Source organism: Giraffa tippelskirchi, chromosome 1, assembly GCF_054371585.1.
Source record: "Giraffa tippelskirchi isolate mGirTip1 chromosome 1, T2T-mGirTip1v1.2.pri, whole genome shotgun sequence".
NCBI lineage: Eukaryota > Metazoa > Chordata > Mammalia > Artiodactyla > Giraffidae > Giraffa > Giraffa tippelskirchi.
Window position 1 is genome coordinate 111,636,078 of NC_137275.1, and position 20,303 is coordinate 111,656,380.

Below are 20,303 nucleotides of genomic sequence, written 5' to 3' on the forward strand. Positions count from 1 at the left end.
CAACTTCTATATATTTCTTATTCTATTAAATAAAATTTGCAATTAAATAATAATAAGTAATGGTACTAAGTCACTTTGAAAAGTCAAAAAATGTAATAATTAAAGTCTGCTGCTGCTGCTAAGTCACTTCAGCAGTGTCCAACTCTGTGCGACCCCATAGACGGCAGCCCACTAGGCTCCGCCATCCCTGGGATTCTCCAGGCGAGAACACTGGAGTGGGTTGCCATTTCCTTCTCCAATGCATCAAAGTGAAAAGTGAAAGTGAAGGCGCTCAGTTGTGTTTGACTCTTCACGACCCCATGGACTGCTAGGTATAGATAATATTAAAGAAAACTTCATTTGAGTCAACACATTGTAACAAAAATGTTATATATATTTTATTCAGTTTGATATTATAATAAGAGATTTAGAATGACAGAACACATAAAATAAAGTTACAACCATTGGGGAATTCAAAGAACAATTATTTTGAAGAAAGAAACTTATAGAATTCAGGATTTATAAAATAATAAAGATAGATTTATCTTTTATCTTTTAATATTTTAAAGTAATTAGCCCCCAACTAAAATAAATAAATTTATAAAAAAAAAAGATAGATTTAAGTCCAACATTGTTTTTAAATTATTTTCAAGGATTATGTTGCTAATTTTTATCAGATATACAAATATACTTGAAATATACCTTGTTCTACTCTTGAAAAATTCAAACTCAAATCTTACCTATTTCATGTCATACAAGATTTGATCACCAAAATGTCATATCTGTACAATTAGAAACTATATTTTATATAGCACTGGAAATAATTTTGTTCAAGTAATGAGGGAAATTGCTCATACTAAATGTTTTTATTCATAAAATGATAAAGATTAAAATTCTATTCTTTTGTATATTAATCTTTTCTCCCTTTTCAGATTGACAATTTTAAAAGTGTCTGTTCCTTTTCTCAATTTCAGAATCAAATAATGAACACTATATTAAGTAAACAAGCATTTTCTAGGTTCTTTATTGTTCCCAAGTAGGAAGATAGTCTCAGTCCTTCGATCCCAGATCATGTAATATCAGTGGGAAAATAAAAAGTAAATGAAAGGAATTAGCCAAATTGCAACACTGTGTGCTACAAAATTGTGTGTGTTCTCCCTATTAGTTCTACAGAATAGAGGTGATAATATTATTGAAATTATTGGCAGGAAATTCTTGGAGAATTCACATCTAAGAGTCTAGGATTTTTATAACACTGTGATGATTGTTTTAATATCTTATTTCATTCCCTCATTAACCATGTGATACAAAGTCAAGGCAAATTAGAGAGCAGTTTTTCATAGTGGTAAAACAGAGAGTGAAATTTAGAATAAAATTTAGTTTTTAATGACAAAAAATAATAGCTAGCTTTTAAATAGACTTTCTATGAATGCCAAAACATCTTTAATTTGCTTTACATGTATCAAATGAATTAGTTCATATAGCAATTCTAACTGTTGATACAATTGTTAGTCAGTTTTACAGCCAAGTGATCTATGGCACAGGGAGATTAAGCAGTTCGCATTGTCACACAGCTGGCAAGTGAAGCCATGATTCGATTGCAGGCCATCTTGTCAGGATTGTATTTTTTGTCCATGACACTATATTTAGACTCTGCTTGCATGAAAACTTGAAACATAAAGGATGGGGAAATGAAGCATGGCTGGGAGTCATGTTGAGTCAAGTGATGCCTGGAGTGTAATATTTAAGGAGGCAGTGACTTTAACAATGGTGCAATGCAGAGTCAGCCCTGAAACTGAGTGCATGCTCTTACATTCTGTACTAGAGGAGTCTCATTCCTTATTTAGGTAGGACCGTATTCTACTCCTGGCTCTGATGAAAGGAAAAAAAATGGAAAAATGCAATCATCAACAAGCAACTCAATAACTCTACAAAAAAAAAATTTTTTTAGGGAGTGTGTTACAACCCTGGCAACTAAAGATTTAAGAACATTATACCATATTAATAATTATAATTATAGGACCATAACTTATACATAAACATATTAAAAGTGATAGGTAATTTTATCAATAATATCATAATTAATTATCTCAAATAAGAAAGCAAACAGAAAATTTAAACAATTATTTGATATAACAGATGATAAATAATGGAGTTAGGATTCAAACTTAAGTGTGATTTAAAAAATAGAAACTGATTTGCAATTACAAAACCAATGTGCAAATGATCAATGTATCCATCATTGCTAAATCTCTGTATCCTAGCTCATGAAAAGTGAGTTTATAAACTGTTATCTGAATTATTATTATTATTTTTTGAGGAACCGCAAAGACTTCAGAGATGCACACAGAAGACAGGGTAAAGCATAACAGGAAGCATCTTACACAGCTAGTGAACACATTCCAGGTGACCCCTGTTTTCCCAGAGTGACCCTCTTAATTGCTTTCATCTGTATCTATTCCCACACAACTTTTCCAGAATAAAACCTTCTGATAGCCCCCACATAGTATCTTACTGAAATATATGTATTTTATTCCCCTATGTACAATAAAATAAAATATTCTCTCATTTTTTCTTTTTTGTAAATTACCTAATAATGTGAATTGTATATAAGAACATGTATGGTCAAGATCATCAAGTGATGGGAGGGAAATGAAGAGTTGAAATATGTAGTTGAAAATATATAAGGAAGATAATTTCTGTTATATTAATAGTTCTACTGAAGTATGTAAAGAAAAGTTATAGAGAAATACAATAAAATTGCCAAAAAATGTAAATATTTAAGGGAATTCCCTAGAAGTCCAATGATTAGGACTCTGTGCTTTCACTGCCATGAGCCTGAGGTTCAGTCTCTGGTTGGGGTACTAAGATCCCACAAGCCATGAGACACGGGCACAAAATAATGTAAGTATTTAAAACTGAGATCACATAGCAACACTGTGGGTCTATCTTCGATGATTATCAATTTGTCCAGTGCCTGTGCTGATCAGGGCATTTGGGGCTTCCCCGGTGGATCAGCTGATAAAGAATCCACCTGCAATGCGGGAGACCAAGGTTTGATCCCTGGGTGGGGAAGATCCCCTAGAGAAGGGAATGACAACCCACTCCAGTATTCTTGCCTAGGAAATCCCATGGACAGAAGAGCCTGGTGGGCTACAGTCCATGGGATCAGAGAGTCAGACATAACTGAATGACTAACGCTTTAACATTTTTGACTTTGGACTGTATTTGGAAAGAATGCCCTAAAAGATATTTCAAGGGAGAGTGTATGGTGATAACACATGGATTATAAACTGAGAAAGGAGAAATGCATAAATAATAAAGTTAAATTAGAAACAATTGCATTGATCATGGAAATCATTCTGGATATCCTGATACAATTTATAAAACAGGCACTGATGCCTGATGGTAAAAATGAAAAGCAGATACTACATTTCCACCTTTTCACAGATGCAACACCAAGAAAAAGCACCAGAAGGTAATCTCACTAAATGGATGGAGTTTGTTCTCTTGGACTTTGCTGATGTTCCTCATCTCCAGAGGTTTTTATTCGAACTGTTCTTACTCATCTATATAATTATCTTGATGGGCAATGGCATCACATTTCTGATAACAAAACTAGACCCTGGTCTCCAGACCCCCAATTTCCTTGGCAATTTTTCCCTTTTGGAAATCTGCTATGTGTCTGTTACACTCCCCAGAATGCTCATGAGTCTTTGGACACAAAGAAGAATGATTTCTTTAGTTGCTTGTGCCACACAAATGTGCTTCATTCTTATACTTGGGGCCACTGAGTGCTTCCTTTTGGCCGTGATGGCCTATGATCGCTACGTGGCCATTTGTAGCCCTCTGCACTATCCTCTAGTCATGAACTACAAGGTGTGTATCCAGCTAGTGGCTGGCTCCTGGATCAGTGGAATCCCAATCCAAACAGGCCAGACATGCCAGATTTTCTCTCTGCCCTTTTGTGGTTCTAACCTCATCAACCATTTCTTCTGTGACATCCCTCCCATACTCAAGCTGGCCTGTGGGGACACTTTTCTGAATGAAATGTTGGTCTTCACAGTTGCTGCGCTGTTTGTTTTGGTTCCATTTCTGTTGATACTTGTCTCCTATGGCAAAATCATCTCTACAATCCTTACATTGCCATCAGCCACAAGTCGGGGCAAAGCCTTTTCCACCTGCTCCTCTCATCTTATGGTTGTGGCACTGTTCTTTGGATCGAGCCTTGTCGCATATTTAAGACCCAAGACCCAGGGCTCAGCAGGAACTGACAAAGCGCTTTCCCTCTTCCACACGGTTGTGACGCCTATGTTTAACCCCATGATATACAGTCTATGGAACAAAGATGTCATGATGGCACTGAAAAAATGGCCATGCAAATACCTCAGTTCATTAAAAAAAATAAATTGTATTTCAGAACTTGATTTCTTATGTATTTGTTATAAATTTTCAATATTTATCTTAAACTCTATTTATCTGTCTATAAAGTGGTAGTTATTACCAAAATAAAAATTACTTGTAACACTGAGAAACCTTTCTGTCTCTAGTTACACAGTTGTGTATGGGTCAACAAATAGCAAATCATTCACTTGGGAATTGTATAACCTTATTGTGAAATGTTCTCTTGTAGTAAGAACTTTAGATAAGAATTGTTATAATAGGCCCACTTGTAATACAGACTCACTTATATCACTTATTTGAAACTATATTATTCAGTTCCATAGAGTTGTCATAGAAATTTTTAAAACTAAGTTAGTAATGGACATTAATTAAAATGTTATGTATAGTTTGGCTTAGCAATTATTCTACAGAGAAGTAATTTCTTAGAGTGAAAAGTACCTCTCATTAGGAATGTAGTTTAATAAATGATGTTGTACAGTGATATTAGTAATTATTAAGCATCATTTATGTGTATATCAGATTAAATCCATAATATGATTTGTTGAGTTGATAAAATAAAAGATATTATTGAAATCTTTACATATAATAAGATGAGCCTGGAAAAGATGATGGGAATATTCACAAATCATGGTTCTTTAATATATTTTCCTAGAGATAATAATGGGGATAGGAAAGTTAGGAGAAAAGGGAAAGAATTTAAATTTTTGTAAAAGTAAGTATCTGCTATAAAAGCACAAGTATTGTACACCTTAAACTTTACATACTTACACATATTAGAAATGATCAATACAAAAATAATCATTGTTGTTAATTATGGAAATCACAGAGTAAGTCATTCTATTCTTCCTTTGTTTTATTGAAATTGTGCAGTTTATTTCAATAAGCTTGTGCTATTCAGGTAATCAAAATAACAAACAATAAATTTGTATTTATTCTGGACAAGGAAAATCACAATTATTAGTTGTGTGTGCTATTTCTAATTTTCAAAATTCCATGTATATATAATAATCCTTCATATAGACAGGCAACAGATCATTGCAGAAATATGACCTGTCACCAGTACTCAAAGTTAAAAAATATGATGAAGCTTGAACCGTTGCTTTTAAAGTTTATTCCCATAAAAATATATGTCAGTTTTGTTCACATTTATATGGAGCTGGCTATTTCCACATGGATAGGGAGATGCAGTAACACTTTCTCCTTGGGAGAAAATAACCAGATGACATGAGAACAATTCTGATAATAAAGTGAAGAAGGAAAAACCAACTCTTATTGAGAACCAAGTAAACAATGAATCACCAATATTCTCAGATAATGCAGCTATCATAACCTACTAAAATCTAATGGAAATGATTGAATACAGGGGAAGTTAAAAGAAAGAGAACTATAATAACAGCAACAACACAATTCCAGTAAAATTTCTAGGCAGAAGTTGGATAAATCCTGAAACTATTATATGTTGAAAAGATTGAGACAGAAATTAAGAAATTCTCTCTTTTTTTCTCTCCCTCCTGCCTAATTAAAAAAACAAATTTTAGAGAGAAGAGATAACTAACCGGGGGGGGGGGGTCAACATTTAAAAATATTGATATATTGAACAGATGTGACTGAATCTCTCTCCTTTTACAGAGAAGGGCAAATAAGAGTGATATCTTGGAGCATTATGATTTTTTGGGTAGATACTGAAGTTCCACAAGCTAAAAATGTCAGTGGACAGCTTCAGAAATTATTTTCTCTCTGGCTTGGCAACTAACAAACCATATCTAAACTAGTTACCACATTCAGTGGTAATAGCTTGCCAAAAATCTGTATCTATATCACTTGTTTTTAAAACACAATGAATGTGTGTAAATACTACCAATGCTTTGTAAATTATAAGTATCTTTATTAGCAAGATAATCTTTTGTTACTACTTTGCATTGTACTATTTCCAGAACAAGTCACTTATAATTCTGAGAAACTAAGCACACACAACTTTATTATTTAGAAACACGAAAACAGATATTCATTTATGTAGGTATACATGCTTGTCTTTGTGTGTCTGTGTGTGTACTTTAGGAGACTATTGTTTGTGTGGACTGAAGTCAACTGACAATGAAGGATGGGAAGGTCAATAATGTGTGCAAAATCTTTCCAAGATTAATAGCCTGATTCGGGGAAAGTGAAAAGTGAATATGTCTTCATTGTGCATCTGGATTGTATAATTGCTATGGATTCTTTGCTGGAAAAGAATAATGGTAAACATATTCTCTTTCTTTCCTTCTTTTAAAGGTATCTGCATATTTATATAGGTATCATATGTGTAGTTGTTTCTTGGAATAGTGTTTTGCTATATGTAAACTTTATATCAATAAGCTATTTCTTTAGCTGTGACATGAAAGCATGTAAGCTTATTTCACTATCATTTAAGTAGTACAGAGAACATATATGGAAGTAGAATAATAGAATTGGAAGATAAAGAGAAGGTGAACATATGGTCTAAGGGAAGAGTTGGAAAAAATATAAATTATAATTATATTTAGAATGATTAGAATGATTAAGGTTGTCATCTATGGCCTTCCCCAGTGGCTCAGTGGTAAAGAATCAGCCTGAAGTGCAGGAGCTGCAGGAGACGTGGGTTTGATCCCTGGATTGGGAAGATACCTTGGAGAAGGGCATGGCAACCCATTTCAGTATTCTTGCCAGGAGAATCCCATGGATAGAGGAGCCTGGCTGGCTATAGTCCATAGGGTGGCACAATCAGACACAACTGAAGTGACTTAGCATGCACACACAAGGTTGTCACATATATATATTGTTGTTGCTATTCAGTCGCTCAGTTGTGTCTGACTCTTTGTGAGCCCATGGACTGCAGCATGCCAGGCTTCCCTGTCCTTCACCATCTCCTGGAGCTTGCTCAAACTCATGTCCATAGAATTGGTGATGCCATCCAATCATCTCATCCTCTGTTGTCCCCTTCTCCTCCTGCCTTCAATCTTTCCCAGCATCAGGGTCTTTTCTAATGAGTCGGCTCTTCGCATCAGGTGGCCAATGTATTGGATCTTTAGCTTCAGCATCAGTCCCTCCAATGAATATTCAGGATTGATTGCCTTTAGGATTGACTGGTTTGATCTTCTTGCAGCCCAAGGGACTCTCAAGAGTCTTCTCCAACACCACAGTTTAAAAGCATCAATTCTTTGGCACTCAGCCTTCCTTATAAAATGTGTCTTTGAGGGTCGTTGTTCTGTGACAGCCAACATACTTGACAAAACAGAGAATAAATTAATAACTGCCTCATATATTGGATTTCCATACTGAAAGTATGTGTAAACATTAGCAAACCACTGAATATCTTAGATCAAATAAAAAGAGAAAGAGCCTTGAGATAATCTCTGTCCTTTTCTTTCAAGTGAGGTCTCATTTAGAATTGTAAGTAAAATCAAATGACTAACAAAAAACTATCTACCCTCTTTCAGTGTAATAAAGAATGATAGATGACAATGAAAAACATAGTAGGAAAAAATAGTTAATGAATTAAAGAATGTTTCTAGAATCTTGAAGATCAACTGATGAGAATCAAGAAATGAAAGGAGATAGAAGAATATGTGTTCTATGGAAATTCAGTGCAAAATTAAATGTTCCATGTCAGCAAATAGTGCCAGGTGCTGTAAGCCAAGGATAAGAGCAGGCATTTATTCATGCATGCATATCATGAGACACCAAAGCAGAATGAACTCTGCCTGAAGGTTTAAGAAGGCATGGAAGTGTGAACATTGTTGTAAGATAATTTGTATTAATAATATTGTTAAATATAATTTCAATATTTAAATGAGTAGCCTTCATTCTATGGAAAACTAGATGCTGGCAAACGCTTCCTTCTCCAAGATTTTTAAAACTTCCAAAAAGACTCCTTGAATCCAAGATATTGTGTATATTGCTTTGACATAATTAATGATAGTAGGCATTATTGCTAGTTTATAGACAGAGAAATTGATACAAAAAGAACAGTTGAGATACTTGAGAATGCACAGATTATAATACATTCAAAAAAAATCAGTTATCTTAATTACAGGACTGATACTGTTTCATTTCATTACAATTTGCTTATCTAAGAGTTAAGGGAAAGACTTACTATTGTTGTTCAGTCTCAAAGTCATGTCCAACTGTTTGTGACCCCATGGACTGTAGTATGCGAGGCTCCTCTGTCCTCCACTGTCTCCCAGAGTTTGCTCAAGTTCATGCCCATTGAGTCCATGATGTTATCTAATTATCTCATCCTCTGCCACCTCCTTTTCCTTTTGCCTTCAATCTTTCCCAGCATGAGGGTCTTTTCCAATGAGTTGGTTCCTTGCATCAGGTGGCCAGTACTGGAGCCTCAAATTTAGCATCAGAACTTCCAATGAATATTTAGGGTTGATTTACTTTAGGACTGACTGGTTTGACCTCCTTGCATCCAAGAGACTTCTTTAGCATCACAGTTTGAAAGGGAAATAATAGCACTCCCATAACTATTATATCTTCACTTTCTTTATTACCATCAGTAATGTATTTAATTTTTGACACATACAAAAAATAGATGAAGTAGGTTAAGATATTTACATTCATGTGTGCCATATGTGTGTACTCAGTCACTCAGTCATGTCTGACTCCTGCTAACCCGTGGACTATATAGTCCACCAGGCTCCTCTGTCCATGGAATTTTTCATGCAAGAACATTGCAGTGAGTTGCCAGTTACTTCTCCAGGGGATCTTCCGACCCAGGAATCGAACCTGCATCTCCTGCATTGGCAGACAAATTCTATACCAGTGCACTACCTAGGAATCTCCACAAGCCCTAGAAAAATAAAAATCCAGATTTATAAATCAAATGTTATAATTAAACTGTTAACTCTTTTAAAGAGAAATTAATCTGAAGGAACAAAATCTACAAAAGAAATTAAACCTATAAAGAGACATTATCATTAGATAAATAAATGATGTTCTCTACAAGTATTAGTAATAATTTTTAGTTATAGAAACTGAGTATCCCTTGAGTTACACATTTGAAAGAGAGAAGCGGGTGTATAGTGAAGTGTTGACAAATTCTTTTTTCTTTCCTGTTAGGATATTTATGATGGGTTAATTCTTGAATTTATCTGTACCCTCTGGTTAATTTCATAGACATTACCGAAAGATCAACTGGTAAAGATTAGTTATATTTATACTAATTTAAATACAGCTTATAGACAGGCAGTGTTAGGCATTTTTTTATGTATATATTACTATTTGTGATATTAAGCAATTGTGCATGAATCTTTGCTTGGAAAGTGAAAGTCGCTCAGTCGTGTTGGATTCTTTGCAATCCCATAGACTATACAGTCCATGGAATTCTACAGGCCAGAATATTGGAATGGGTTGCCTTTCCCTTCTTCAAGGGATGTTCCCAACGCAGGAATTGAACCCAGGTCTCCTGCAGTGTGGGCAGATTCTTTACCAGCTGAGCCATAAGGGAAGTCCAGGAATACTGTAGTGGGTAGCCTATCCCTTCTCCAGGGTATCTTCCCAACCCTGGAATCGAACTGGGGTCTCCTACATTGCAGGCGGATTCTTTAACAACTGAGCTATCAGGGAAGCTCCAAATTCTCATCTAGATTACTAATCTGTTTCTTGATACTAAGTGCAAAAAAAGAATCCATACATAGATTTTTTTTTCATTGCAACTTTGTTAATTCAAGTAAGCTCTCGCAAAGATTCTAAGTAGGAAATGCATTTTGGAAATTGGTATGAAGTACAGTAATGAAAGCAGTGTGACAGTGCCATGTCAGATGTTTGATATTCAATTTTTATCACTCTTGGAAGAAGTGGGAAGAAAAGATCCATATATTCAGCTTCCTCTGGTTACACATGAAACAATTCTCTTAATTTATACTGAGAAAGTGGAGGCAATGAAAAGTTTTCTTTCTATTTTTAAATTACTGTTCACAAACATATGACTTATAATTTAGTCTTGTGTTCATTCCTCATCACATATCTAATAAAAAATCTCCCATGAGAAATGACTGTGTCACAAATACAAATGGCGGTACCAGTATATTTGTAAATACTTTACCAGTTATCAAGGCAAAGTATTTTTTTTCTACACATTTTAAGCAAAATTCTAACAGCTTACTTATCTGAAAGTGTTAGAGTTGGGTAAATTTAAAATGGCTATGAAAAAGTGGATTTGTCTTAAAGAATAAAACACAATTAATTAATTTTCTTATTTAAAATGTAGTCAAATTGACTTCAGGCAGAAAACCCAAAATATGTAAAAAATGTAAATGACAACATAATAATTAGGAATAATTACCCTATCAGTAAACATGGGAAGAGTGAAATTAAATCATATTTCTGTGAGCCCTCTGAGACAAACATTAAAAAGTGACCTTTCACATCTTCACAGTGTTTTCTTAAGTAATAGTTTTTTTCAAAGCTGAAATCACATCCTTATTCCTAAGACTGTATATCAAGGGGTTAAACGTTGGCGTCACAGCAGTGTAGGAAACAGAGAGCATTTTGTATGTTCCTGGGGAATGATTTAACTGCGGGCGTAAATAGGTAATAGTCATGGAGCCAAAGAATAAAAGCACAACGGTGAGATGGGAAGAGCAGGTGGAGAAGGCTTTGGACCGGCCTGTGGCTGAGCGCAGCTTTCAGATGGCAGAAATGATTCTGACATCAGAGCCAAGCATCACGAGGAAAGGAATCGTGGCAAACAGCACAGCAATCACATAGACACACATTTCATTAAGCGCAGTGTCCCCACAGGCCAGGGTGACCAACGAGGGATGTCACAGAAGAAGTGGTCGATCTGGTGTGAAGCACAGAAGGGCAGTGAGGACACCTGGCATGTCTGTGCTCTCTGGACTGGAATTCCACCCTCCCAGGCGCCAACAGCCGACTGGAGGCCCATCCTGTGGGTCATGAGCAGAGGGCGGCGCAGAAGCTGCACATGGACACACAGGGTCACAGCCCTCACCGCCAGGAGGAGCACCCCCGGGGCTCCCGGAACAGGAAGAAGCGCGTTTGATGGCGCAGCTCAGCAAAGAAACGCCCCTTCTGTCTTGGGTCCAAAGGTTCACTAGAATCCTACAGAGAGTGACAGATACATAACAGATTTCCAGTGACGGGAAATTTGCAAGGAAAAAATACATGGGTGTCTGGAGTACAGAGTCTACCCTCGTGATTATTATGATAAGACCATTTCCTGTTAAGATGAATATGTAGATGAGAAAGAAAATTCCAAATAGAAGTCCCTGGAGGTTCAGAAGATCCGAAAATCCCAGGAGAACAAATGCCATGACTGAAGAGAAATTGCTTCTGCTGTTTGGTCTCCTGGAAGCATCTGCAGAAGAAAAAAAAAAAAAAAAAATATATATATATATATATATATATCTAATCAATGTAAAGTCCTCTATCTCTCTGAGTGGCAGTTTTTCAAGTGATAAAATGTGTACACTGCACTTTCAAAACTAATTTGAGTCCTAGAAAAGCATCTAAATTTGATATTAAGCCGTAGTTTAAAGAAGTTCATTCTTTCACAAAAAATAATCCATCAGAAAAGAGTAATATCAGGAACTAGGTCTCCTGATAGATGGCTGTAGTTTCCCGTTACTGATAATGAAATAATTGATGCTGCGTTTTGTTATTCAGCTTTGTGACAGGAATATATAGCAAGAGATCTGGCAATTTTATTAAGAATGACCTTTCCATCAATTCTCCTTTCTCATGTTATTTCTTTTAAATTAATTGCATTTATTTATATTTTGATTTAAGCTATCCAAATATTTTTGAGTTACCATGCAACTATAATTAAAAAATAAGCCAAAAAAAGTGATTTGGGGGATGATCTTTGTGATTTTTTTGTGTTATAATAGTTGGTATAGTCAGTTTATTTCAATTGAAAGTCAAAAAAAACTCAGCCAAAGAAGTTTTTATCAAATCTAAAACACTGATTTTGCATTTGAGTGGTAATTCTTGCAATCGATAGCCATGCTTTCAATAAATTTCAACTTAAAGATGTTATATAAATCAACTAAGATCAAAGCAAATAAAAAGCATTATTAAGACTGAATTTTAGGCATATACAACTCAAAATCCAAGTTACTTTTTACTGCAACAGATAATTTCAGGGGAACATACAATGTATCATTTATATATACTTCTCCTTCCTGGGAACTAACATATATAAATAAACCAAAAAGTATTTGATTTACAAATGGATAACAATATCTAATGATCATTCACCTAGAACCAGACATCCTGGAATGTGAAGTCAAGTAGGCCTTAGAAAGCATCACTACGAACAAAGCTAGTGGAGGTGATGGAATTCCAGTTGAGCTATTTCAAATCCTGAAAGATGATGCTGTGAAAGTGCTGCACTCAATATGCCAGCAAATAGGGAAAACTCAGCAGTGGCCACAGGACTGGAAAAGGTCAGTTTTCATCCCAATCCCAAAGAAAGGCAATGCTAAAGAATGCTCAAACTACGACACAGTTGCACTCATCTCACACGCTAGTAAAGTAATGCTCAAAGTTCTCCAAGCCAGGCTTCAGCAGTACGTGAACCGTGAACTTCCAGATGTTCAAGTTGGTTTTAGAAAAGGCAGAGGAACCAGAGATCAAATTGCCAACATCCTTTGGATCATCGAAAAAGCAAGAGAGTTCCATAAAAACATCTATTTCTGCTTTATTGACTATGCCAAAGCCTTTGACTGTGTGGATCACAACAAACTGTGGAAAATTCTCAAAGAGATGGGAATACCAGACCATCTGACCTGCCTCTTGAGAAACCTGTATGCAGGTCAGGAAGCAACAGTTAGAACTGGACATGGAACAACAGTTCAGTTCAGTTCAGTCGCTCAGTCATGTCCGACTCTTTGCGACCCCATGAATTGCAGCACGCTAGGCCTCTCTGTCCATCACCAACTCCTGGAGTCTACCCAAACCCATGTCCATCGAGTCAGTGATGCCATCCAGCCATCTCATCCTCTGTCGTCCCCTTCTCCTCCTGCCCCCAATCCTACCCAGCATTAGGGTCTTTTCCAATGAGTCAACTCTTCGCATGAGGTGGCCAAAGTATTGGAGTTTCAGCTTCAACATCAGTCCTTCCAATGAACACCCAGGATTGATCTCCTTTAGGATGGATTGATTGGATTTCCTTGCAGTCCAAGGGACTCTCAAGAGTCTTCTCCAACACCACAGTTCAAAAGCATCAATTCTGCGGCGCTCAGCTTTCTTCACCGTCCAACTCTCACATCCATACATGACCACTGGAAAAACCATAGCCTTGACTAGATGGACTTTTGTTGGCAAAGTAATGTCTCTGCTTTTAAATATGCTATCTAGGTTGGCCATAACCTTCCTTCCAAGGAGTAAGCGTCTTTTAATTTCATGGCTGCAGTCACCATCAGCAGTGATTCTGGAGCCCAAAAAAATAAAGTCTGATACTGTTTCCACTGTTTCCCCATCTATTTCCCATGAAGTGATGGGACCAGATGCCATGATCTTAGTTTTCTGAACGTTGAGCTTTAAGTCAACTTTTTCACTCTCCTCTTTCACTTTCATCAAGAGGCTCTTTAGTTCTTCACTTTCTGCCATAAGGGTGGTGTCATCTGCATATCTGAGGTTATTGATATTTCTCCCGGCAATCTTGATTCCAGCTTGTGCTTCTTCCAGCCCAGCGTTTCTCATGATGTACTGTGCATATAAGTTTAATAAGCAGGGTGACAATATACAGCCTTGACGTACCCCTTTTCCTATTTGGAACCAGTCTGTTGTTCCATATCCAGTTCTAACTGTTGCTTCCTGACCTGCATACAGGTTTCTCAAGAGGCAGGTCAGATGGTCTGGTATTACTATCTCCAGAAAAACATCTATTTCTGCTTTATTGACTATGGCAAAGCCTTTGACTGTGTGAATCACAATAAACTGTGGAAAATTCTGAAAGAGATGGAACAACAGACTTGTTCCAAATAGGAAAAGGAGTATGTCAAGGCTGTATATTGTCACCCTACTTATTTAACTTATATGCACAGTACATCATGAGAAACGCTGGGCTGGAAGAAGCACAAGCTGGAATCAAGATTGCTAGGAGAAATATCAATAACCTCAGATATGCAGATGACACCACCCTTATGGCAGAAAGTGAAGAGGATCTAAAAAGCCTCTTGATGAAAGTCAAAGAGGAGAGTGAAAAAGTTAGCTTAAAGCTCAACATTCAGAGCTAAGATCATGGCAAAACTAAGATCATGGCATCTGGTCCCATCATTTCATGGGAAATATATGGGGAAACAGTGGGAACAGTGTCAGACTTTATTTTTGGGGGCTCCAAAATCACCGCAGATAGTGATTGCAGCCATGAAATTAAAAGACACTTATTCCTGGGAAGGAAAGTTATGACCAACCTAGAAAGCATATTAAAGATCAGAGACATTACTTTGCCAACAAAGTTCCATCTAGTCAAGGCTATGTTTTTTCCAGTAGTCATGTATGGATGTGAGAGTGGGACTGTGAAGAAAGCTGAGTGCCAAAGCATTAATGCTTTTTAACTGTGGTGTTGGAAAAGACTCTTGAGAGTCCCTTGGACTGCAAGGAGATCCAAGCAGTCCATCTTAAAGGAGATCAGTCCTGGTTGTTCATTGGAAGGACTGAAGTTGAAGCTGAAACTCCGATACTTTGGCTACCTCATGCGAAGAGTTGACTCATTGGAAAAGACCCTAATGCTGGGTAGGATTGGGGGCAGGAGGAGAAGGGGACGACAGAGGATGAGATGGCTGGATGGCATCACTGACTCGATGGACATGAGTTCGGGTAAATTCTGGGAGTTGGTGATGGACAGGGAAGCCTGGCGTGCTGTGATTCATGGGGTCGCAAAGAGTCAGACACAACTGAGCGACTGAACTGAACTGAACAATATCCAATATTAATTAGAGTATTATACCCTCCACTAATGATTGGTATGGGATGCACTATTCTCATTATTGTGTTTTGTGTTCACCTCTCTCTCTGCACATTGAAGTCTTTTCTTAGTTCTTTCCCAATATTGTAACAATATCCTTCCAAATTTTTGGGAAAAACAAATCAGAGAAAAGTAAAAATAACAATCAAAAAACAAATTGGAAATGAGCAGTCTACAACTGAGTGCTAATTTGCTTGACTAAGATTTGAGACAAGTTCTTAATAAGATGCAATGATAAGTAATTTTTGAAATTTCCACATGTATTGTGATTATTAAATAGAAATTGCATGATAAAACATTTTGAAATGTAGAGAACTTATTAAGCAATTTCTATCCAATTTCTAATTCCCTCCTTAAATATTATAGTAGCATAAAATCTTTCCTTCATATAAAATTGCTGAGGATTTTCTCTATGAATTTGGAATGTTTTCCAGGTGGTTTCAGGGATACCAATCATGCATGGCTTTATTATCTTACTGAAAAATATTAATGTATTCATCTATGACAGCAAAAGATGTATATATACTGATCACACATTGTGTTGGGCTCATATTATTTCTGTTTTAATAACCTCAACACTGAGAATGGAGTTACAAAGAAAAAGTGTACAAACAAAACAGTTGGTGACTACAAATTCCATTCTAAGTTCACTGTTTATTTCAGACTTTGATTAACAGTTTCTTTTTGTGTTAAATGATTTTATGTTTACTTTCCAAAACAGTTTAATTGAAATTACAGTGTTATGCAATACAGAGGGGATCCCACATGGCACTATTGGTAAACAATCTGCCTGCCAGTGCAGGAGATGCAAGAGTTGCAGGTTCGATCCCTAGGTCTGGAAGATTGCCTGGAGGAAGAGATAGCGACCCTCTCCAGCATTCTTGCCTGGAAAATTCCATGGACAGAGGAGCCTGATGGGCTACAGTCTAGGAGATTGCAAAGAGTCAGACACAATTGTGCATGCATTCACACACGCAATACAGAAATGGTGGCATTATCCACCACATCTACTATAAGGCTCTCCACATTTTATTTTTTCAAATGATACTTAAGCAATAAAACGATTATGAGGTGGATGAAATTCAAGCAACATAAAGAGAGAAAAGGAAGAAGAGGGCAAGAGAAAGAGAGTGGGAGAGAGGGAGAAGGAGGAAAGAAAGAGGGAAGAAGGGAGGGAAGGAGAGAAGGAGGGAGAGAAAGAAGGGAGGGAGAGAAAGATGGAAAAGCCGCAACCTATGAATTATTCTCAGTATTTTCATAACAAAATATTCACCTTAGTGAACCCCTGGTGGCTCAGCGATAAAGACTCCACCTGTAATGCAGGAGACATGGGTCCAATCTCTGGGTCAGGAAGATCCCCTGGAGAAGGAAATGGCAACCCGCTCCAGTATTCTTTCCTGGGAAATCTCTTGGATGGAGGAGCCTGGTGGGCTGCAGCCCATGGGGATCACAAGAGTCAGACAGGACAGTGACTAAACCACCACCAGTGTTTTCAATCTACGCCTAATACGGGAGATGAGATTAGTATTGTGATTTGATTGTATACTTATACCCCTTCACTGTAGATAGAGAAAGGCAGTGTCAAGTCACTACTCTAAAATTAATTCTACTCAAACTTTTCTTTTGCAGAAGTCCTTCCAAGTGAACAGTAAACAGGCTTGATTCTTTTAATTAAGGCTTTTTGTTTGTTTGTTTGTTTTTCCTTTAGGTTGGCTTCTTTTCTTAGGGACACAGGCCAATTTCTCTTTTATTTAGCTAATGACCTCAGGGCTCTAACTCCCTCTGGATGAGGACAAAGACAATTATATTTGTAGTCTGATTTTGTAGTATTTATTTAATCAGAAAATCATAACATCAATGATTTTTTTTTAATGCCCTAAAACGTTAGATTCCTTTTCAAGAGGACTTTTCTGTTGGCTCAGATGGTAAAGAGTCTGCCTGCAGTGCAGGAGACCTGGGTTTGACCCCTGGGTCAGGTAGATCCCCTTGAGAATGGAATGGCTACTGACAACTCCAATATTCTTGTGGGAAAATTCCATGGACAGAGGAGCCTGGAGAGCTACAGTCCATGAGAACAAAGAGTTGGACACAACTGAGCAACTGATACTTTTCAAAATAGTGTTTCTTCAGAAATAATACTGTATTTCATTGATGGTAGTATGCAAACACTTTTAAAACATTTTAAAAGAAACCAATTACTGCCTTCTTCAGTAAGTTTTCCTACATTTAAAATTTTCTTCAAAACTGCCTCAACTATTTTAATAACTTTTGTTACATTAAAACTAACAATACATTTCAAAATTATTTTAGTCATTTATCTCACTAATTTTCTAACAGAATAATGAAGATGTTGCCTGAAATATAGTCTAACTTGTCAAATCTAGTATATTATCTCAATAGCCAGTAAATATTTGGGCTTTATAAACTTTGATATTTAAGATGTGATTAGCTAAGAAAATCAATCTAAAATGTAAACAACACTTTTGATGTAAGAGTTCACGCTTACCTTCCTGGATTGGAATGAAGTTATTTCTTTCTTTGATAAGGAGTATTTTAAATGTTGTTCTATTGATATTCAACTTTAAACAATTTGAATTTTAGGTGCTGCAAATGTCTTTCTAAATCATTTTTTTCCCTCCAAAGCAAATAGTGTTCTTTAAGTAGAAATAGATTTCTTTTGGCCTTGGGAATTATTTCTCTCCTGTATCAATGTATAATTGAACGGATTCATTATACTAGCCATTCAAATATTTTGGAAAGCAACCAAAAATGCCCCTGGCCATAGCATTCCTTTTCAGTGATGTCTTACTCTATTCTGCAGTGCTTTAAATAACAACGCAACTGACTTCGGGATTCTTGCCTGGAGAATCCCATGGACAGAGGAACCTGGTGGCCTACAGTCCATTGGGTCACAAAGAGTCGGACATGACTGAAGCTACTTAGTGTGCAAGGACATAAATATCCTAGGGGAATTAGGACATCTAATGTTGATGGAGGAGTAGGTACTAGACCAATGGAATCTAAGACATTTAAAAATTTCCCAACACAAATATCACTAACTGATTTTTGACAAAGGTTCAAAATCATTCAATATATTTAAGAAAAAAATATATTGTCTTAAAAAAGTTATTAAAGCATTGCACATGCAAATCCAAAGAAACAAACAACAACAACAACAACAAAAAACCCCTGAACTTCTATATAAACCATAAAACCTTATTTAAAAATTAACTCAAAATTGATCGAATGAGGGAGAGAAAAGGTGATGTCATCCAACCATCTCTTTCTCTGTTGCTCCCTTTCTCTCTTGCCCTCAGTCTTTTGCAAACATGCACACATACACACAGAAACACACAGAGATGCATTTCCAGAAACTGGATGTATGATTCCAGGGGCTGTGTGTGCATGTCTGTGTGCTCAGTTGCTTCAGTTGGGTCTGATTCTTTGTGATCCTCAGGCTGCCCCAATTGGCTTGCTGTAGTTTCTCATTAAATTTAACGATTGAATATTTTAAAATTAGTATAAATTAACAGATACAGACATAGATAAGATATCTAGATACAGATATAGATATAAATATCCTGCAGCTTCCCAGGTGGTGCTAGTGGTAAAGAATCCATCTGCCAATACAGGAGACCTAAAAGATTCAGGTTCAATCCCTGGGTCGGAAAGATCCCCTGATAGTTTGTGAGTTTTGAGGAATCAGTCCATTTCATCTTATTGGTGATTTATAGACACAGAGTTATTAAAAGCATCTTTATTAATCCTTTAATAATATCTATAGATTTCAATGTGCCAGTGCTCATACTTTGTGTTTAATACATGTGATATGTCTTTTTTCATTGTCTATTTTTTAAAAATAATATCTACTTTATAAAATTTACAAAGTATCAGCTTTTTACTTGATTGCCTTTCTTTATTTTTTTAGTTTTGGTGATTTCTACTCTTTTTGTTTTTTCTTCCTTCTGTTTGATTTGGATTTATTTCACTATGACTTTTAGAATATATTGTGGTGAAAATTTAATTTATTGACTTAAGATGTTATTTTAATGTTCTAAGTGTTCAGTACTATGATATTTAAGTACTACTTTGGCTGCATCTCATAGATTGTGATATGTTACATTTATATTAAGTAAAAATGTAGATCAATAAGAGGAAGACCTCCAGATACTTGAAAAATTACATTGTAAAGAAGCATTTAACAGGAGGCTTCCTGTATGCTGTTTTCGGTCTTGCATAAATTCTTTATTCCTCATTAGCACTTGAATGCAGGTGCTAGAGGAGCCACACAAGTTCCCGGAATAATAGGAATTTATGTCTCTCGTTCGTATGGAAAGTAGCCTTTCCATATTGTGAAAAGTAGCCATTTACAACTCTCTTCCCTTCTGATATGGAAAGTAACTTTTACAATCCCCTCTCTTGAAAATCATTCTAGCCTCAAGCTTCCTGAATAACTTTTGTAAGATTTTTTTTATCCCTATTTCTGCTGAAAAGGCTATCTTGTAAGACAGTATATATATGCCCACAATATGTTGAATAAACGCCTTTGTTCCATCAGAACACTGGTCCCCATGTCTTTCTTCAGTTCTCTCTCTCTCTCCCTTTCAGGCTGCTTCCACGGAGCACAGGTGTCCTCTGTGTCTACTTACCCACCCAGGTGACTTGTGCCTACATAGATGGAGCTAACTCTTTGTCTAGAGTTATATTGACATGCTGTGTAAACCAGGGAATATCAGCCTCTTTTCTTCCTTCTTTCACTTTCTTATCGTCGACTCTGTACCCCCAAGTTCCGGTCCATTAAAGGACCACAACAAATAGTACGCCAGAACAGGGACACGGAATACGTGGCAGTTCGGGCAGAGTGACCCAGAGCTTATTGAAGCTGGTAAGTACTAAAGACATGGGTATAAGGGTGAGCCTATTCAGGCTGGTAAATACTAAGGACATAAATATAATGACAGGA

The 20,303-nt window shown here is 36.5% G+C and overlaps 1 protein-coding gene and 1 long non-coding RNA gene across 2 annotated transcripts in view; one reads left to right on the forward strand and one right to left on the reverse strand.

Annotated features, from left to right (window-relative positions):
- Positions 1 to 3,429: 3,429 nt before the first annotated feature.
- On the forward strand, positions 3,430 to 4,476 carry LOC145539153 (olfactory receptor 10AG1-like). The gene has a single exon (XM_081572686.1). The coding sequence runs from the start codon at positions 3,430 to 3,432 to the stop codon at positions 4,474 to 4,476; it is 1,047 nt and encodes a 348-aa protein (XP_081428812.1).
- A 4,397-nt stretch (positions 4,477 to 8,873) lies between these two features.
- Positions 8,874 to 20,303, reverse strand: part of LOC145506893 (uncharacterized) — a 71,638-nt gene continuing 60,208 nt past the window's right edge. The window contains exons 2-3 of the long non-coding RNA XR_014054425.1: positions 16,614 to 16,652; positions 8,874 to 11,725 (exon numbers count right to left, since the gene is read on the reverse strand). This is a non-coding gene — a long non-coding RNA (uncharacterized LOC145506893). The remainder of the gene's footprint in view (positions 11,726 to 16,613; positions 16,653 to 20,303) is intronic.